The 20836-nt window shown below is 37.9% G+C and overlaps 1 protein-coding gene across 12 annotated transcripts in view; it reads left to right on the forward strand.

The window, feature by feature from the left end:
- Nucleotides 1-20836, forward strand: part of PLCB4 (phospholipase C beta 4) — a 420803-nt gene that overhangs the window by 351043 nt on the left and 48924 nt on the right. For all 12 annotated transcript variants that reach the window (XM_053890434.1, XM_053890428.1, XM_053890431.1 and 9 more), the window contains 4 exons: nt 1846-1897; nt 15792-15894; nt 17217-17381; nt 19916-20120. In XM_053890434.1, the coding sequence (XP_053746409.1) occupies nt 1846-1897; nt 15792-15894; nt 17217-17381; nt 19916-20120 (525 nt within the window). The remainder of the gene's footprint in view (nt 1-1845; nt 1898-15791; nt 15895-17216; nt 17382-19915; nt 20121-20836) is intronic.

The following is a 20836-nucleotide window of genomic DNA, read 5'->3' on the forward strand; positions in this document are numbered from 1 at the left end:
TGGGAAAAATTTGAGTCTCTCTATATAATAACGGTGACTCATTTCTCCCTTGGAAAGTACCCTTCCCACTGTTAACATTCAGCAGATATCAACACAGTGGCACCTCACCATAAAAGTACAGAAAAATATTCTAGCATGGACTCCAATTAAAACAGTGTGTAAAGATTCATATATTCACAGAGGTACTAATCTATAACTTAATCTTCCAAAGTATACCCAAAGGCAAGTTTCCAATATATGATCTTCTTCCCGTCCAGAAGGAGAGGAGTCAATTTTTTAAATGCATAAACAATTTTTAAAAACTTTTTGGAGTTTGCTTCAGAGCCTAGGATCACAATTTTAAGATTAGAGGTAGAGAAACACTGGACTCTAGTTATCTACCTAAAAGAGGTAAGATAATAGGCCACAGAACTGATTCACGTGCTGTGGTTAATTCCATAGTGTGGTCCTTAAAATTGGTAAAACAAAGCAAAATAAAAACCTTTTCTTGTTCAGTCCTTTGCTATATAAGGAGATGCCTCCCATGTTTCCTGATTTGGGAGTATTTTCCTTTTCTAGTCCATCTACCATACTTTGAGGACTTTTTTTTTTTTTATGTTTATTTTGAGAGAGGGCACACGTGAGCATAAGCGTGAGTAGGGGAGGGGCAGAGAGAAAGAGGGAGAGAGAGAGAATCCCAAGCAGGTTTCATGCTGTCAGTGCAGAGCCCAACAGGAGGCTCAGTATTACAAACCATGAGATTATTACCTGAGCTGAAATCGAGAGTCAGACGCTCAATAGACTGGGCCACCCAGTTACCCCCATACTTTGAGAATTTCTATCCTCCTTGTTCCCTATTATCTGGACTGATTGAAGGGTCTTTTGACTTTCATCCCTTTGCCATAAGTGTGGCCTGACTGTATTTCCTTCTCCTCAGTGGGGGTTAAATGGAGTTAAATGTCTGTATAGCATCCCTATCAATCCTTGCTATGTTAAACTATGACCAGGTACCAGTATAATCCCATAGTGTTTATAGCAGAGGCAAAAGGGTACAGATGATTTTACTTTTAAAAAAAAGGAGGGGGGAGGTCAAGTTGTATTTTCAGTTTTAGTGAGTCAGTCCATTATATGGGTTAAATGATCCTAGATCCTAAACCAGTTGATTCACTAGGTCACCTTAGGTTTTATTTTATAATGTTAGGATTAATTAACCACAACATGTTGAAAAAGAAAAAAATATCCATCAGCTTATTACTTTTCTAATGAAAAAAGAAAAGATTGTATCTACTTGCAAGAGAAAAATCATAAGCCATGCCCTGCCAGCATAGGCCCCACTGGAAGAATTCTCCCTAAATCTAAAAGTAGGAACAAGCCACCAATTTTTACATGATGCTATCTATTTTGGGTTTTTTTTTTTATTGTTTTTAACCAAATTTTCTACTCCTGTGACCCTACTGGATATCTCCAGCATACCTTTCCTCTGTGATCATGAGGCACATTCTCCCCAGCTATATCAAATTGGACATCTGTACTTTCAACACTCATGGAACTGACTCGTATATTGAATCCAATATATTGAATACATACAGAATCTATTATATTGAATCTGACTCATATATTGAATCCAATTTTTAAAGCAATTGTACCATGATTTTTGTGAAAACACATTTGATGTTTAACTTAAACACGAGATGATTTCAACATGGAAGAGAGTTGTGTGCTCTAAACAGACCCAGAAGTATCTTGCCATGTTAAAAAGGACATTTCGGCCTAGGATCAGTATCTGATTTCCATTGTTTAAAATCACCCAGCGTGATCTTCTTTGTCCACGAGATGAGATGCTAAATTATTTTTGTCTCTTGACAGATTTAGCGATGCAATTGAATCAGGGAAAATTTGAGTATAATGGATCATGCGGGTGAGTAATGTGATTTAAACTGCTGTCACCGTTTTCCTGAACTCTATACTATAGCTATGATGAAACTGTGTCATTTTTAACTAGGGGCTGCTCAATTTAAGCTGGGTTTGTGGGATGGGATAGATACAAATGAAATCCCTAAATAGATTCTATTTGCAAGTATACATGCTTCATCTACCCAACTTACTAAGCAGATTTGCAAAAAGTTTTTTGAAAAAAAAATTGAACCATAAGTTAAGTGGTTTATCATACACACTCTAGAATTTAATTCTCTCACTTTTGAGGTCAATAGTGGAGGTTTTTACGGCTATGACAGATAATGATCCCTGCTCACTTGGACATTACCTGGAAATATGAATATTAGCTATATGTATTTTGCCTAGGACCCATAGAGGAATGAAGGTGATTTAGTATATAATGAAGTCATGGGTGTCAATATGAATTTAACACACCTAGGCAGAAAGCGTTGTCCTATCTTGATCCTTTTGCATGTCTTGTAAATAGCAGTTGTCAAAAAAATCATGCTACATATATTGTCTAGTTTACTTCACTGGCATTCTTTAAAATGTGTGAACCACAGAGTGAAATAGGAAATGTTAATTCCACTGAAACACTGAAAGGTTAAATGAAAATGTGAAGTTAAATTCTGTAGAGATGAAAAAACACCCGTGTCGCCATTTTTTTTTTCCCTCCATGCATCTGTCCCAGAGCCTCTAAATTAATCCAGCAAGGTACCACCCCATCCATAATACTCCTGCCAGGAAGTTCTTGCCCTCCCTGGTTGAATACCTCATTTTTATCACAAAAAAACAGCCAGTCAAGATAAAATTTTTCAGCAGTTGTGGGTTCGAAGTGCACACTCACACCTCTTCCTGCTTACCAGATGGCTCTCTGCCAGCGTACCTACGCCCCTGAGTGATGGTCCTATTCTCCAAATCACCTGGGACACATGTATCTGGGAAATACATTATATTTTCCTCTGCTGTGTGCTTTGAAAGAAATTAAAATTGTACACCTTGAACTAGTACGTTCTAGGTCAATGATAAAAGGAAATAAAAACTATGTAGTTCAAAAGAAAACCACTAAATACGCATTCCAGAGTTTTTTAAAGCTGTTTTGTTGCTTTAATGCAAAATGTTCATAACCAGGAGATTGTGCAGATAAATTGATGGATGGACCCCCAGTGGCAGGCTGAGGCAGTGAGGCTGCAAGGGACAGGTGCGGCCTGGTGGTTAAAGCTCAAGTCTAAAGCCCAGCTTTGAGCCCCAGCTCCTGGGCATGCTAGTTGCATTGCCCTGCAGGTGTGTGAAACTCTGGGCTTCGATTTTCTGCTCCATAAAATGAAGACAGTAATACCTACCTCGCCGGGTTTGTTGCAGCGGCTTGGTAAGGATGAATGGGAGTGTGTATGAATGTACTTTGTGAACTGCAAGTTTCTGTGCAAAGGGAGGCTTAAGAAAAGCTTAAGACCTTATGGCTGATCACAAAACTGAGGCCATAAAAGAGTAAATAAGAGCTGTGTCCAAATCGGGCCTTTACAGAGTCCAGGGAGACATCCACAGCCCTTGTGGTTCACACCATACCTCAGTCAGCCCTGGTGGGGCTCCCTCCTTGGAACCTTCCCTGGGGCCTAGTAACACTAAAGTTTTCCCCTTTTGCCTCAGCTGTCCCAGGGCTAGTACTTAAGGAGGGGAATTGTTTCCAGATAAAGAGGTCCCAACAGGAGTTGTATAGTTACCCTCCATTTCTTTACAGGAGTTTCTGTTTCACCGTGGTTATGATCTGTGTCTTGTTTTTATGCACCATTGTTGATTTTAAAGTGCGTTCACAAACAAGGACAGTGCTCCCATAGCCCGAATTCTGTGATGAAGTGTCTGAGATGATGTGACCAAAAGCCGAAGTCCCACCAGAGGGGCTAGAAAATTAGGATCGTTCAGCAAGACAGCCCAACTTGAAGAGGCATTGATGATAATGATCAGTCACATGTCACCACCCCCAACCTTTCCCTTTCCCCTACACTCAACCTGGAGGCAAAAATTGTCGCCCACAGGAAAAAGGGAACAAATCTTTCTCAGTTGTGTGTTTCTCTGCTCCTCCATGATGGAATCGTCATGGCTGGTAGACACAGGGCTGGCCACACAGGGTGCATTTCCACGGAGCGAGGGCATCAAAGGCACTCTGGCTTTGACTACATTTCCCCTGTAATTCTCCCACCCCCCTGCAGGGTCTTTTTAAATCCTCCTTGTTGGGTTGGCTGAGGGTTGGGTTTCTGTAAAGAGGCTTTTGGTACCTTTTTAGACTTATGGTAGCAACAGTAGCTGTTTTATATAGAACATTGGCATGGAAGCAAACGTGTATAATTTCTGAATCTATCAACATTAACAAAACATTGGGAGCCTGTCTCGGGATCCCTGTCTGCTCTGTGGGCTGATGTTTTGGGAAGCCATGCCATTGGGCTCAGTAAGTGTGATTTTTAGTAGGAAAGTGAGCAGTAGTTTATAACAGACTCATTTTTAAAGGTGTAGACACGGGAGGCATTTCTATAATTCCTAATAAAACAAAATAGAGCAAATTAATTTCTCAAGCCTGCAGGCTTTCACAGAAAATTGGATGATGGGGTCGGCCAGGCAGAGTCAGAGCCCTGCGAGGTGGCATCCATGCCAGCACAGTCACCACCACGGTCCTTTAACCACCTGGGAGAGATGACCGGGAGATTGTGATCTAAAACCTGAGAGACGACTCTGCCTGGTGCACCTGCCCCTGGTCTCTGCAAAATCAAAACAACTCCTGTGGCTTTTACAGTGCAAATGTTTCTTCCCATACAAACTGTATCACTCGTTCTCTGAGCAGAAGCTCCTTGAAAATAAGAAGCGGAGGAGCCAAGATGGCGGAACACTGTGGAAGTTTTTGTGTATCTCGCGTCCATGAAATACAGCCAGACCAACACTAAACCATCCTACACACCTAGAAAACTGATTGGAGGATTAACACAACAATCTGCACAACCTGAACCACAAAATTCAGAAGGAGAAAAAATTCATTTTTATTTTCAATTTTTATTGAAAATATTTTTCTTTAATTTTTATTACTATGAAACAGGGAGGGTGCTGTCAAAAAAAACCACCAGACGCCAAATAGAAGCGAGGCAAGATTTTATTCACGGCCGGGCCAAACCTGATCTCCTGATCTTAAGGAGAAAAGTGCAGAGAATGGCCCCGAACAAAGGCAGCAGTGGGCTTATATGGATTTTAGCAAGTCAGAATACATCATTATTTGGTTAACCAATTACAATTTACAGCATTTCATGGTAGCCAATTATATTGTGACACACAGATATCAGTTTTGGCGGGAACCTATCAATTTAAAGATCTTTGTCCTAAGAGGTTTTAAAATGACCAATCATAGTTAGACACCTGAGATGCTGTAGGGCAGTGAGTATGTGACTTTTTACATGTTGGTCTTGCCTAGGCCAGATCAGTAGAGGGGGTGGGGGAGCGTTTTGCATCCTAAGTTATCTATTTAGCAAGCAGGCAAGGTCACAGAAGTGAGATAGGGTGGTTAGCAATTTCCAATAACCCTAATAGGGAACTACATAAGGCTTTTATCTCAACTATTCATGAAAGATGAATTTAAGCTGAACTTACATACAATAAGCTTTCTGATATCTTATAAGTTGACCTATTAAAACTATATTTTTTACTTTTGTGTAAATTTTTTCAAATTCTATTTTATTTCCATCATTTTATTTTAGTCTACTTCAGTGTATTAACCTTTTCAAATTTTCAAACAATTTCCTTTTTTTTCTTGTTTTTTCGTTTGTTTTCTTTTTCCTTGAATGCAGAAACAGAAAAACTTCACTTTTACTTTCAGTATATATTAAAAATATTTTTATTTAAAATTTTTACTATATTTTTTGCTTTTATGTAAATTTTTTCAAATTCTATTTTACTTCCATCATTTTATTTTAGTCTACTACAGTGTAATTCTTCAAATTTTCAAATGATTTCCTTTTTTTTATCGTTTTTCTCTTTTTCATTTCTTTTTTCTTAAATACAGAAAGAAAAAAATCATTTATTTTTAATTTTTATTAAAAATACTTTAATTTTTTCTACTATATCCTTTAGTTTTGTGTATATTTTTTAAGTTCTATTTTACCCCCATCATCTCATTTTAGTCTACCTTAGTGTATTCATTTTTTCACATTCCCAAATGATTTCCTTCCCCCCCCCTCACTTTTTTTTCTCTAATCTGTCAAACCACTTGCAACACCCAGACCAGAACACACCTAGGATCTAGCATCATCTATTCCATTTGCGTGTGTGTGTGTGTTTAACTTTTAATTTTAATATTTTTTTAATTTTAATTTTTTTTAATTTCAATTTTTCTACCTCATTAATTCCTTTTCTCCCTTCAAAATGACAAAATGAAGGAAATCACCCCAAAAGAAAGAGCATGAAGAAATGACAGCCAGGGATTTAACCAACACAAATACAAGCAAGATGTCTGAACCAGAATTTAGAATCACAATAATAAGAATACAAGCTGAGTTGAAAATAGATTAAAATCCCTTTCTACAGAGATAAAAGAAGTAAAAAATAGAATAAAATTAAAAATGCTATAACTGAGCTGCAATCATGGATGGATGCAGTGGCAGCAAGGATGGGTGAGGCAGAACAGAGAATCAGTGATATAGAGGACAAACTTAAGAGAATAATGAAGCAGAAAAAAAGAGGGAGATTTAAGAGCAAAAGAGCACGATTTAAGAATTAGAGAAATCAGTGACTCATGAAAAAGGAATAACATCAGAATCATAGAGGTCCCAGAAGAGGAAGAGAGAGAAATAGGGGTAGAAGGGTTATGTGAGCAAATCATAGCGGAAAATTTTCGTAACCTGGGGGAAGGCACAGACATCAAAATCCAGGAAGCACAGAGGACCCCCCCCCCCCCATTAGATTCAACAAAAAGTGACCATCAACAAGGCCTATGATAGTCAAATTCATGAAATACTCAGGTAAGGAGAGAATCATGAAAGCAGCAAGGGAAAAAAAGTCCCTAACCTACAAGGGAAGACAGACAAGGTTTGCAGCAGACCTATCCACAGAAACTTCGCAGGCCAGAAGGGAGTGGTAGGATATATTCAGTGTGCTGAATCAGAAAAATATGCAGCCAAGAATTCTTTATCCAGCAAGATAGAATTCAAAATAGAAGGAGAGATAAAAAGTTTCCCAGACAAACAAAAAGGAGTTTGTGACCACTAAACCAACCCTGCAAGAAATTTTAAGGGGGACTCTCTGAGGGGAGAAAAGATGAAAAAAAAAAAATATATATATATATATATTTGTGTATATATATACATATATATGTATATATATACACACACATACACATATATAAATACCAAAAGCAACAAAGATTAGAAAGGACCAGAGAACACCACCAGAAACTCCAACTCTACAAGCATCATAATGGTAATAAATTCATATCTTTCAGTATTCACTCTAAACGTCAATGGATTCAATGCTCCAATCAAAAGACATAGGGTAATAGAATGGATAAGAAAACAAGACCCATCTATATGCTGTTTACAAGAGACCCACTTTAGACCTAAAGACACCTTCAGATTGAAAATAAGGGGATGGAGAACCATCTCTCATGCTAATGGTCAACAAAAGAAAGCCGGAGTAGCCATACTTATATCAGACAATCTAGACTTTAAAATAAAGACTGTATCAAGAGATGCAGAAGGGCATTATATCATAATTAAGGGGTCTGTCCACCAAGAAGACCTAACAGTTGTAAACATTAATGTGCCAAATGTGGCAACACCCAAATATATAAATCAATTAATCACAAACATAAACTCATCAATAGTAATACCATAATAGTAGGAGACTTCACCCCACTCACAGCAATGGACAGATCATCTAATCAAAAAATCAAAGAAACAATGGCTTTGAATGACACACTGGACCAGATGGGCTTAACAGATGCATTCAGAACATTTCATCCTAAAGCAACAGAATATACATTCTTCTCCAGTGCACATGGAACATTCTCCAAAATAGACCATATACTGGGACACAAATCAGCCCTAGTAAGTACAAAAAGATCGAGATCATACTGTGCATATTTTCAGACCACAATGCTATGAAACTGGAAATCAACCACAAGAAAAAATTTGGAAAGCTAACAAATACTTGGAGACTGAAGAACATCCTACTAAAGAATGAATGGGCTAACCAAGCAGTTAAAGAGGAAATTAAAAAGTATATGGAAGTCAGTGAAAATGATAACACCACAACCCAAAACCTCTGGGACGCAGCAAAGTTGGTCATAAGAGGAAAGTATATAGCAATCCAGGCCTTCCTAAAGAAGAAGAAAGATCTCAGATACACAACCTAACCTTACGCCATCAGGAGCTGGAAAAAGAAGAGCAAATAAAACCCCAAACCAGCAGAAGACAGGAAATAATAAGGATTAGAGCAGAAATTAATGCCATCGAAACCAAAAACAAAAACAGATCAACGAAACCAGAAGGTGGTTCTTTGAAAGAATTAACAAAAATGATAAACCACTAACCAGTTTGATCAAAAAGAAAAAGCGCCTAAATAAATAAAATCAAGAATGAAAGAGGATAGATCACAACCAACACAACAGAAATAAAAACAATAATAAGAGAATATCATGAGCAATTATATGCCAATAAAATGGGTAATCTGGAAGAAATGGACAAATTCCTAGAAACATATACACTACCAAAACTGAAATAGGAAGAAATAGGAAATTTGAAGAAACCCATAACCAGTAAGGAAATCGAATTAGTAATCAAAAATCTGCCAAAGAACAAGAGTCCAGGGCCAGATGGCTTTCCAGGGGAATTCTACCAGACATTTAAGAGTTAATACCTATTCTCTTGAAGCTGTTCCAAAAAGTAGAAACAGAAGGAAAACTTCCAAACTCTTTCTATGAAGCCAGCATTACCTTGATTCCAAAACCAGACAGACCCCACTAAAAAGGAGAACTATAGACCCAATTTTCCTGATGAACATGGATGCAGAAATCCTCAACAAGATATTAGCCAACCGGATCCAACAATGCATTAAAAAAATTACTCACCACGATCAAGCAGAGTTTATACCTGGGATGCAGGGCTGGTTCAATATCCGCAAAACAATTAACATGATTCATCACATCAATAAAAGAAAGGGCAAGAACCGTATGATCCTCTCAATAGATGCAGAGAAAGCATTTGAGAAAATACAGCATCCTCTCTTGATAAAAACCCTCAGCAAAGTAGGGATAGAAGGAGCATGCCTCGAGATCATAAAAGCCATATATGAAAAACCCAATGCTAATATCATCCTCAATGGGGAAAAACTAAGAGCTTTCCCCCTAAGGTCAGGAACACGACAGGGATGACCACTCTCACCACTGTTATTCAACATGGTATTGGAAGTCTTAGCCTCTGCAATCAGACAGCACAAAGAAATAAAAGGCATCCAAATCGGCCAGGATGAGGTCAAACTTTCAATCTTCGCAGATGAAATGATACGCTATGTGGAAAACCCAAAAGATTCCACCAAAAAACTGCTAGAATTGATTCATGAATTCAGCAAAGTTGCAGGATATAAAATCAATGCACAGAAATCGGTTGCATTCCTATACACCAACAATGAAGCTACAGAAAGAGAAATCAAGGAATCGATCCCATTTACAGTTGCACAAAAAAAAACATAAAATACCTAGGAATAAATCTAACCAAAGAGGTGAAAAATCTATATACTGAAAACTATAGAAAGCTTATGAAAGAAATTGAAGAGGACAAAAAGTGGAAAAAGATTCCATGCTCCTGGATAGGAAGAACAAATATTGCTAAAATGTCAATACTACCCAAAACAATCTACATATTCCATGCAATCCCTATCAAAGTAACACCAACATTCTTCACAGAATTAGAACAAATAATCCTAAAATTTGTATGGAACCAGAAAAGACCCCGAATAGCCAAAGCGATCTTGAAAAAGAAAACCAAACCAGGAGGCATCACAATCCCAGACTTCAAGCTATACTACAAAGCTGTAATCATCAAGACAGTATGGTACTGGCATAAGAACAGACGCTCAGATCAATGGAACAGAATAGAGAATCCAGAAATGGACCCACAAACGTATGGCCAACTAATCTTTGACAAAGCGGGAAAGAATATCCAATGGAATAAAGACAGTCTCTTCAGCAGGTGGTGCTGGGAAAACTGGACAGCAACATGCAGAAGAATGAACCTGGACCACTTTCTTACACCATCCACAAAAATAAACTCAAAATGGATGAAAGACCTAAATGTAAGACAGGAAGCCATCAAAACTGTAGAGGAGAAAGCAGGCAAAAACCTCTTTGATCTTGGCCACAGCAACTTCTTACTCAACATGTCTCCAGAGGCAAGGGAAACAAAAGCAAAAATGAACTCCTGGCACCTCATCAAAATAAAAAGCTTCTGCACAGTGAAGGAAACAATCAGCAAAACTAAAAGGCAGCCGACAGAATGGGAGAAGATATTTGTAAATGACGTATCAGATAAAGGGTTAGTATCCAAAATCTGTAAAGAACTTATCAAACTCAACACCCAAAAAAAAAAAAATGCAGTGAAGAAATGGGCAAAAGACATGAATAGACACTTCTCCAAAGAAGACATCCAGATGGTGAACAGACACATGAAAAAATTCTCAACATCACTCATCATCAGGGAAATACAAATCAAAATCACAATGAGATACCACCTTACACCTGTCAGAATGGCTAACATTAACAACTCAGGCAACAACAGATGTTGGCAAGGATGCAGAGAAAGAGGATCTCTTTTGCATTGGTGGTGGGAATGCAAGCTGGTGCAGCCACTCTGGAAAACAGTATGGAGGTTCCTCAAAAAACTAAAAATAGAACTACCCTACGACCGAACAATTACACTCCTAGGTATTTATCCAAGGAATACGGGTGTGTTGTTTCGAAGGGACACATGCACCCCCATGTTTATAGCAGCACTATCAACAATAGCCAAAGTATGGAAAGAGCCCAAATGTCCATCGATGGATGAATGCATAAAGAAAATATGGTATATATATGCAGTGGAGTATTACTCAGCAATCACAAAGAATGAAATCTTGCCATTTGCAACTATGTGGATGGAACAGAGAAAGACAAAAATCATATGACTTCACTCATGTGAGGACTTTAAGAAACAAAACAGATGAACATAAGGGAAGGGAAACAAAAATCATATAAAAACAGGGAGGGGGACAAAACAGAAGAGACTCATAAATATGGAGAACAAACTGAGGGTTACTGGAGGGGTTGTGGGAGGGGGGATGGGCTAAGCGGGTAAGGGGCACTAAGGAATCTACTCCTGAAATCATTGTTGCACTATATGCTAACTAGTTTGGATGTAAATTTTAAACAATGAAAAAATAAAAAAAAAATTAGATGATGGGTATCAAAATAGTAGGATGTTTTATGATTCAGTGATGCACACTTTTTGTGGAACTTGTGTCTTGAAATCCATGACATCTTATAGTTAAAATCAACCATTTTGCTTTCTTGTTGGTAAAGGAAATAATGGAGTGTTGAACAGTTGATGCTATCTCGGGTGTGTTCAGACAGGTTGTCCTTCCTTATGACCCCATCTTCTGATTCTTACGACTCCTGTCTAACCACCCAGCTGAAGGCCTTTCTTCTCTTCCTCTCTTGCCTTCTGAGTCCCTACAAAAGGCCACAGAAAATCCTTGGATCCCTTCAAATGTCACTGGCTTTGGCCTATCCCCTTGTCTATCACACAGACCTGGATGCTTGGAATGAATTAATTTTCTATACCAAAAAATACCAGGTGGGACCAGCTACCTAGTTTGTGGGGCCCAGGGCAAACTGAAAATGAGGGCCTCCTTGTTCACAAATTATTAAGAATTTCCAGACAGTGGCTGCAGAGCATGAAACTAAGCACAAAACCCTTCTGAGTTCAGAGCCTTGTGGAACTACACAGGTCCCATTGATTCCCGGGGGTCCCTGGCAGTGACTGACAATCTCTGCTGCATCAGCAGGCCACCACAGACCCAGAATTAATACTCCTTCAAGACGAGCTGGCTCAGTGTCAGCCCCAAGCCAAGGCTTACCTTGTGGCCTGTCAAACTTCTACATGCTTTCTTTTATTTTAAAGTATATATACATTACACTGAAGGCTGCCTGCTTTGGAGAATTAGACTTCAGTTTCTTGCCCTTTTCCCCTGGCATTTCTTATTTTGGATCAGTTCATTTTCTGACAGATTAGTTTCCTTCTAAGCAGATATGGGAGCAGGGAACATAGAAGAATGTTTTTGGCAGCAGGAATTCATCAATACCCCAATTTTGTGTTTCTGGTGAGAAGAGTCCCTTCAGAAATGGCTGCAGGGAGTGCGGAATACTGAATCTCCAGACAGCCATTGCCCACACATCTCTCAGGAGGAAGAATCCCTCATTCCATGCAACTGGAATCCAAATGCTCCCATTATCAGCTAATTCTGATACTTTGCAGAAGCCAGTGGGCTTCGCTTGAAGTAGTGCATGTGATATTGTAGCTGAGTCTTCAGGTTTTTCTGTGTCATCATAGTTACCAGTGACTAACACTAGCCACAAAAAAGGCCCAAATCTAAATCTCTGTGAATATAGAAAACAGTATCTTTTTTGTGCAGTGAGAGCTTTTAAAGTAATGTTTTGGGTTGCATTCCCTTGGGGACAGGTAAAAGTTCAAAATCATCATTTATGTTTGAATGATTCTGAAGACTCTTTATACCCCTGATTTAAAAATCAGTGTTGTCCCCTGGAGGTTCTTTATTGAAGATAACATCGAAGTTGAATGTGGGGTTATTTTCTTTAACATTTATTCAAACTTAGAAGATAGCAATGAATGGCAGCTGTCTCAAAGCCAAAAAATAAAATGTGACTTGGAATTTTTCTTTAAGGAGAAATGTCACACCTCAGAATCCTTTTTGGTTATATTTTAAAAGATAATAAATTTGACATCATCTAGAGTTAAAATTAGTAAATGTTATGCTCCTAAAGAATGGGAAAGATTTGATCCCTCTAATTATGATTCTTTTACACTTAAAAGTAAATTCATTGTTTTGGGGAAAGTGCTTTTATTGCCCTTTATCTGCAGTTTGTCTGAGTATGGAATTTTTCTATCTTCAGCTATAGGCCTTTCTAACAAAAAAAAATTTTTTTAGAGAGATGACGTTGTCTGATACTAGTTCAGGGTGGTTATGGAATCTGGCTGCGGTATGAGTATGTGACTGTAACCAAAGGGCATGAGGGCCAGACATTGTGTAGTTAGGTCAATTTCAAAACATTTTCCTTACCTCAAAAAGAAAACTCATACCCTTGAGCTATCACCTCCCAATATCCCCTGCTCCCTATCCCCAGCCTTAAGCAACCATGATCGACTCTCTGTCTCTGCATTTGTCTCTACAGCACATTTTATATAAATGGATTCTTATAATACATGGTGTTTTGTGACCAGCTTCTTTCACTTAGCCTCATGCTTTCAGGGTTCATCTGTGCTGTAGCAGGTATCAGTACTTTATTTCTTTTTATTGTTGACTAATTTCCCATTGTGTGGATATACCACATATTGTATATCCATTCATCTACTGATGAACTTTTGGACTGTTTCCATCTTTTGGTTATTCTGAATGATGCTCCTATAATAGTCACAAAGAAGTTTTTGGATAGGTATGTTTTTATTTTTCTTGGGTGTATACTAAGAGTGGAATTGCTGAGTCATATGGCAACTTTATATTTAACTGTTGGAGGAACTGCCAGACTGTCTTCCAAAAGCACTGTGTCACTTTACATTCCCACCAACAATGTAGGAGGGTTCCAGTCCTGATCAACACTTCTATGTCATTGTCAACACTTACTGTTATCTGACTCGTTTACTATAGCCATCCTAATGTGTGTGTTTAGTGACATATCGTTTTGATTTGCATTTTTCTGATAATCAGTGATACTAAGCATCTTTTCATCTCCTTTTTGGCCATTTGTTTCTCTTATTTGGAGAAATGTGTATGCAGATCACTTGCCCATTTTTTAACTGGGTTATTCTTTACATTTTCTAGACACAAACCCCTTATCAGATAATATATGATTTGTGAATTTTCCTCCCATTCTGTGGCTTGTTGATTCACTGTCTTGATAGTGTCCTTTGAAGAGCAAAAGTTTTTATGATAAGGCTGAGTTTATTATTATTTTATTGTTGTTGGTGGTGCTTTTTGGTGTTATATCTAAGATCCATTGCCAAGTCCTAAAGATTTATCCCTATGTTTCTTCTAATGATTTTATCATTTTGGCTCTTATATTTTTGTCTTTGATCCACTTTGAATTAATTTTGGTACATGATGTTAGAAGGGCCAATTTTATTGTTTTGCATGTGGTGGTTAGAGTTGTCCCAGCAACATTTGTTTAAAAGAATATTCCTTCCCCCGTTGACTATTGTGAGTATCTTTGTCAATAACCAATTGACCATAGATATATGAATTTATTTCTGGATTCCCAGTTCTGTCTCATTGATTTATATGTGCATCCTTATGCCAGTACTACACTATCTTGATTACTGTTGCTTTGTAGAAAGTTTTGAGAATTAGGAGACTTTCAAGTTTGTTTTTCTTGTTCCACATTCCTTGGCTATTCTGAGTCCTTAAGTTTCCATATTAATTTTAGGATCACCTGTTAATTTCTAAAGAAGTCAGTTGGGATCTGGATAGGGATCAAATCTGTATATTAGTCTGGTGAAATAGTGCCATCTTAGCCATAGTAAGTCTGGTGGTCCATGAACACAAGATGTTTTCCCATTTACTTAGGCCTTCTTTATATCTTTCAACAATATTTTGTAGTTTTCAAAGTACATGCACTTATTTTCTTAAAATGTATTCCTAAGTAATTCTTTTTTGGTGCTATTATAAATGGAATCTTCCTAACTCATTTTTGGAATGTTCATCGCTGGTGTGTAGAAATACAATTGATTTTTGTATATTGATTTTGTATCCTGCAGCCTTGCTGAACTCATTTACTAGTTCTAATCATTTTTTAGTTGATTCCTTAGGTAGATTCCTTTAGTAGATTCTGTATGCAAGATCATGTCATCTGTGAATAGAAGTTGTTTTACTTCCTTTTTTCCGTCTAGGTAACTTTTATTTCATTTTCTTGCCTAATTGCGCTGCCCAGAAATGGGGAGGTAATTACATCTTTATGTTCACCTGCCTCTAACTGAAATTGCCTGGTTCTTTTGACTGTGAACATAGACAACAATTCACAGTAATATTAATGGTACCTGTGACTCTGACACCAAATGTAAACCAAATATTTTCATATCTCATTACTGTTGGTATAGATCTCACAAAATATTTTTATGCATATCGGTACTTTGAAATTATATTTATTAACTTGGCATTATATCTCATAATTTAATGTAGTAATTATAACACAGAGAAGTAGAATATCATGTACCCTTCATATTTTAATAACTATAGCTCATATAGTTGGTTTTTCATTGTTGTTCTTTGAGTTTTATTTTGTGCATATAAGAGTAAATATCTAAAGAGTTCCATGACAAAAAAAGTTCAAGAGAATGTAATAGTATCAGGAAGTCCTAGATGTCAAGGAGCCTGAAATCTAAAAATCATTCCTTCTTTCCTGCTTCTCTTTAGGATTATCCCTAGGACAGGAATAGTTTCTTCAGTCCTTAGAATCATCTGCCTAAAAGTCGAGCTCCTAACTTAGATATGGGGAAAAGGAAGTACTTAGTGTCCTGAAGCAAGGGTATTACAATCTTTGTAAACACAACTAATAAACTCTTTCTATGCTTTTGTCCCACCAGGTACCTTCTCAAACCAGATTTCATGAGACGGCCCGATCGAACATTTGATCCCTTCTCTGAAACTCCTGTCGACGGGGTTATTGCAGCCACTTGCTCAGTGCAGGTAAGGCCCCTGCTGTTCACAGTATTCTATAAATGTGTATGCAGATGGCCCTGGAAAAGACTTAAAATATCACAGTAAAATATTTTATGCCAAGATGTAGGATCCATGTGTTGCTCTCAGCTTTGACTCAAAATGCCCCCTTCTTAAGAGATACATTTTGGTCACTAGTAAAACTATTAGCTACTTTTAGGAAGACATCAGATCAAAAAAGTACCTAGTGGAAGATGTGAAGCAATAGGAACTGTCATTCGTTGCTGACGAGACTGCAAAGTGACGCTGCTTACCCTACAATCCAGCAGTCATGCTCTTTGGTATTTACCCAAATGAATTGAAAACTTACATCTACACCAAAACCCATGCAGAGATGTTTTTAGTGCTTTGTTCATAATTGCCAAAAACTGGAGGCAACCAAGACATCCTTCAGTAGGTAAATGGATACGTAAGCTGTGGTACAGCCAGATGATGGGATATTATTCAATGCTAACAAGAAATGAGCCGGCAAGTCATGAAAATAAATAGAGGAAACTTAAATGCTTATTACTAAGTGAAAGAAACAAATGGAAAGACTATATACTGTATGATTCCAACTACGTGACATTCTGAAAAAGTCAAAACCATCAGTTTCTCATATGTGCACATAAGTCCAAACTGATCTTATTATACACTTTAAATATGTACAGTTTATTGTGTGCTAGTTTTACCTTAAAAAAAACTTTCAAAATTATCAGGTACTCAATATTATGGAAATGATAAGTGGCTGTAGTCCTTTGGAAAGTAAATGAAAAATAGTCTCTCCATGGCGTTACAATAGATGGAATTTAATGCTGGTCTTTATAAATCTGTAACACTGACCATTGTCAATATTGGTAAAGGATAAGGGGCAAATTTTAGCATTCCTTTTTTCTTCAGTGTGTCTCTTTCCCAGACTTATAAAAGAATTCAGTAAGGTATGAAATGGCAGAATTTCAGAGCTATGATGGGATCCTAGAACATATTTGAACCCTTAACTTCATTTCATACATGTGGGCACTTAGGTGGAATTAAGCTGCTGTAGACATTATTATTTTTTTTTTTTGTATTATATGGTTCATTATTTTTTTCTTCTTTCTTTCTATAGATGGTTCTCAAAGTCAGAACCTCTGTCTTGAGTTTTTTTGAATATACTACTTGCTCAATAGTGTTTTAATTTAGTAAGCAATGAACATATTATTTTCATAGATAACTAAAATTTCTAAAGATGGACAGAAAATTTCTTCTAGATTATTCTTTGCTCTTGATAATTACACAGACTTCTCTCTTATCCTATTTCTGTGTTGCTGCAGGTCATATCAGGTCAGTTTTTATCAGATAAGAAAATTGGTACATATGTAGAAGTGGATATGTATGGTTTACCCACTGACACCATACGTAAGGAATTCCGAACTCGCATGGTGATGAACAATGGACTCAATCCAGTTTACAATGAAGAATCATTTGTGTTTCGGAAGGTAGGGCATTTCCAATGTGTCAGACTCGCTCTGCTAAGTTAGGGGCCACAGTTTAGTGTATAGACACTATATGACATAGGGGCAGTTAGGCAACCCAAAATGTCTCCTTTTTCTCTTCTTTCAGTGGATGAGTTCTAGAGATGACATGTGATTGTTGTTATGTTTGTCCTTGTCCTTTCGGCTCCCCTTTCCTCCTCCAAGGAGCCCACCTTCTGTGTGGCAATGCTCACGGTCCAGGTTCGCAATCTCTTTAGAATGTGTCCTCACAGATGGACATCATCCTACACTGGAGAGTTCTGTTCTGCCAAGGCAGCTGCTGGTAACTTGCAGTGCTCCTTTAGCCAAGAGGACAGGTAGGATGGTGCACCCAAAAGGCCAATAACTGTCCTTAACTAGGCCAGTTGGTATTGTCCTATGCTTCCAGAAAGCATGTCACCTGTTGCCACCCCCACAGTCTGTTTTGGGTTTGGGGGAGGTTTCCTAATTCTATATCTTGATCCTAAGACCAATCACAGCCATTCTCTATAATGATTCAGTTTTTAATCTTGTAATAATTTTCCCTTTGTTTCTCTTTTGTCAGTGTAAGATGTATTGAAAACCCCATGCATTGGTTGTGTTGTCTCCAAGAATATCTGGTTTTCTTTCTCACTTGCTTTATTATCCTATCCAAAATAGTTTCTCACTGGAAACTAATTTGACAATAAATTTCATATATTTAAAAAAAAAAAAAAAACTTAACAGAAACCCATGGGGGAGGGGAAGGAAATAAAAAAAGAGGTTGAAGTGGGAGAGAGAGCCAAAGCATAAGAGACTCTTAAAAACTGAGAACAAACTGAGGGTTGACTGGGGGGTGGGAGGGAGGGGGAGGATGGGTGATGGGCGCTGAAGAGGGCATCTTTTGGATGAGCACTGGGTGTTGTATGGAAACTAATTTGACAATAAATTTCATATATTTAAAAAAAATAGTTTCTCACTTCTTCTTTAGGCAGAGATTTTCCAGGTGTTTCTGCTCCATTTGCATGTCCCACAACACAGATAACTGGCTTCTTATCTTAACAAAAGTGAGGATTAGCAGCTTCAGAATAGGCTAACTGGTTTACAGAAACCAGGTTACAGAAGATCAGTAGTTCAATGAAACAAGCCATTGTGAGATCCACGCCCTCCACCATTATCCGTGCAACCCCCACTATGACCTTCTCTTCTATAGTCAAACTGTACTGTAAATTGCATACACACCTCTCATGGGCCTTTTTTTCCCCCTGGTTTTTTATACTTTGTTGTAGCTGGATCTGTTGTCAGTGTAGCCAGTGTGCTTTGGCAGAATGAATAATCCCTACACACATTTCTAGAGGTTCAGAAATTTGACTTCAGGCATTCTTTATTTTTGATGAGTAAGGAAATATCAAACTTGGTTTTTACATATAGCATTACTGGCCCCAGAAACGAGATGCCAGGTCTGTATCCTTCTCTGTTCTTTAGAAGTTAAAGAAGGCAACCAGTCCATTGTCTAGCTTCAGGCACAATGCTTAAACTAGCCAAGATGTCTTGGTTGTTCTTAACCAATGAAAAGTCATTCCTGATTAAAAACATTTGATTTCCTTTTGTCATGTTGCTATTTTATATGTGAATTAGGATTCTGCTATCTGAGCTTGGATTTTATGTCCATTTATTCATTTTGGAGATGGTTGAGAGTAAATGTCTTGGATCATTAATGTTTTTCGCTGCCACATATCACTGTATTTAGTATCCCAAAATCTATTAAAAACTGAGAAGTACAAGAGAAAGGGAAAATCCAAATTTCTACATACATTGTCCTTTATATGCAAAGCGTTTCTTCAGAGATACTTTCCATAATCTTAAAAACAGAGCTGGATGTCAGAAGCAGCCCAGGTAGGAGACAAACCACAGGATTCAAAGTCAAGAGCCCCAATTCCGGGCCCAGATGTTACAGTCTCTGACATTAAGGAAAGTCACTTGATCTCTCAGGGTCTCCCTTTAAAAACAAAACAAAACAAAACAAACTTTATTTATTTTGAAAGAAAAAGCACAAGTGGGAAAGGGGCAGAGAGAGAGGGCGGGAGAGAATCCCAAGCAGGCCCCATTCTGTCAGTGCAGAGCCCAGTGCACAGCTCCGTCTCATGAATGGTGAGATCATGACCTGAGCTGAAATCGAGAGTCTGATGTTTAACCGACTGAGCCACCCAGGCGCCCCTCTCAAGGTCTCCTTTTTCTTGTCCACTACATGCATAGAGATTGGGAAAGATGACAAGGGTTGGACTCATAATTTTTCACAACCATTTCATCTAAAAATTTCAATGAGATGATTTCCAGGAAACCTGTTCAATTGCTTTCTCAATGGCTTGGACACTACAGTTTGTACAGTGTACTTCAGGAATGCAAATTGATCACGGGCATCGTTTCACCATAAAGGCACATTTAAGAGCAGTGTGGATATGGTCCAGATTCCTAGAGTCAGGGCTCTTGGGAGCTGCTTTCCAAAAAAATCCATGAAAGGTATCATTCTTTGTTTGCAGGTGATCCTCCCTGACCTGGCAGTCTTGAGAATAGCTGTGTATGACGACAACAATAGGCTGATAGGCCAGAGGATTCTTCCGCTGGATGGCCTCCAAGCAGGTTATCGACACATTTCTCTTCGAAATGAGGGAAATAAACCATTATCACTGCCAACAATTTTCTGCAATATTGTTCTTAAAACATATGTGCCTGATGGATTTGGAGGTAAGTTAAGAAGTCCAGATTTTAGGATCAGAAAAAATTTCACCGGTGGTTAAAAATATATATACCTGTTCCTACCAGTGCAGCCAACCCTTATAGCCACAAAGAAATCAAGGATAGATAATAACTTCAGGTTTCCTAGTAATAAATTAAAGGGCAAGGCTGGATTATCTTTAAGGTTCTTTCTTATTTTAAAATACTGCAGTTTTATATGGTTTATCTATTTTTACGAATATGTTTGTGAGGGATTTTCTTACATCATCATTCAAAGGGAGAAAAAGACATAAGTCATATGGAACCATAGATCTCAATTGGTATCACTAAAAAATTTAAATTGAACTCAAATATCCACATGATTGGATTTTCTTCCACATTCATCAGAGTGTTCAGTTCCACAAAAATTCCCAGTCATCCATCCACAGAAGACTTGTGGTTTTACTAAGGTAAATCAATGGGAGAAATCCTGGACCAAACCTAGGATTTTGCTTACACCCAAACATATTAGCTTGTTATTACCCTAAATTAAGCCAAGAACATTAAAAGATAACAAAGATCTTCTCTACTCCCAGTGCATTGAATTCTAAGGGAATGGTACAGCAGAGTGATTGTATCAAATTAACCAAGGGTGCAAATTCTCACTCTCTACTCCTGGCTGGGTGACCTTGGGAAAATGACATAACCTTTCAAACATTCATTTCCTGGCCTGTAAAGATACTTCT

This window comes from Panthera pardus, unplaced genomic scaffold, assembly GCF_024362965.1.
Source record: "Panthera pardus isolate Hobbes unplaced genomic scaffold, ASM2436296v1 HiC_scaffold_25, whole genome shotgun sequence".
Classification (NCBI taxonomy): domain Eukaryota; kingdom Metazoa; phylum Chordata; class Mammalia; order Carnivora; family Felidae; genus Panthera; species Panthera pardus.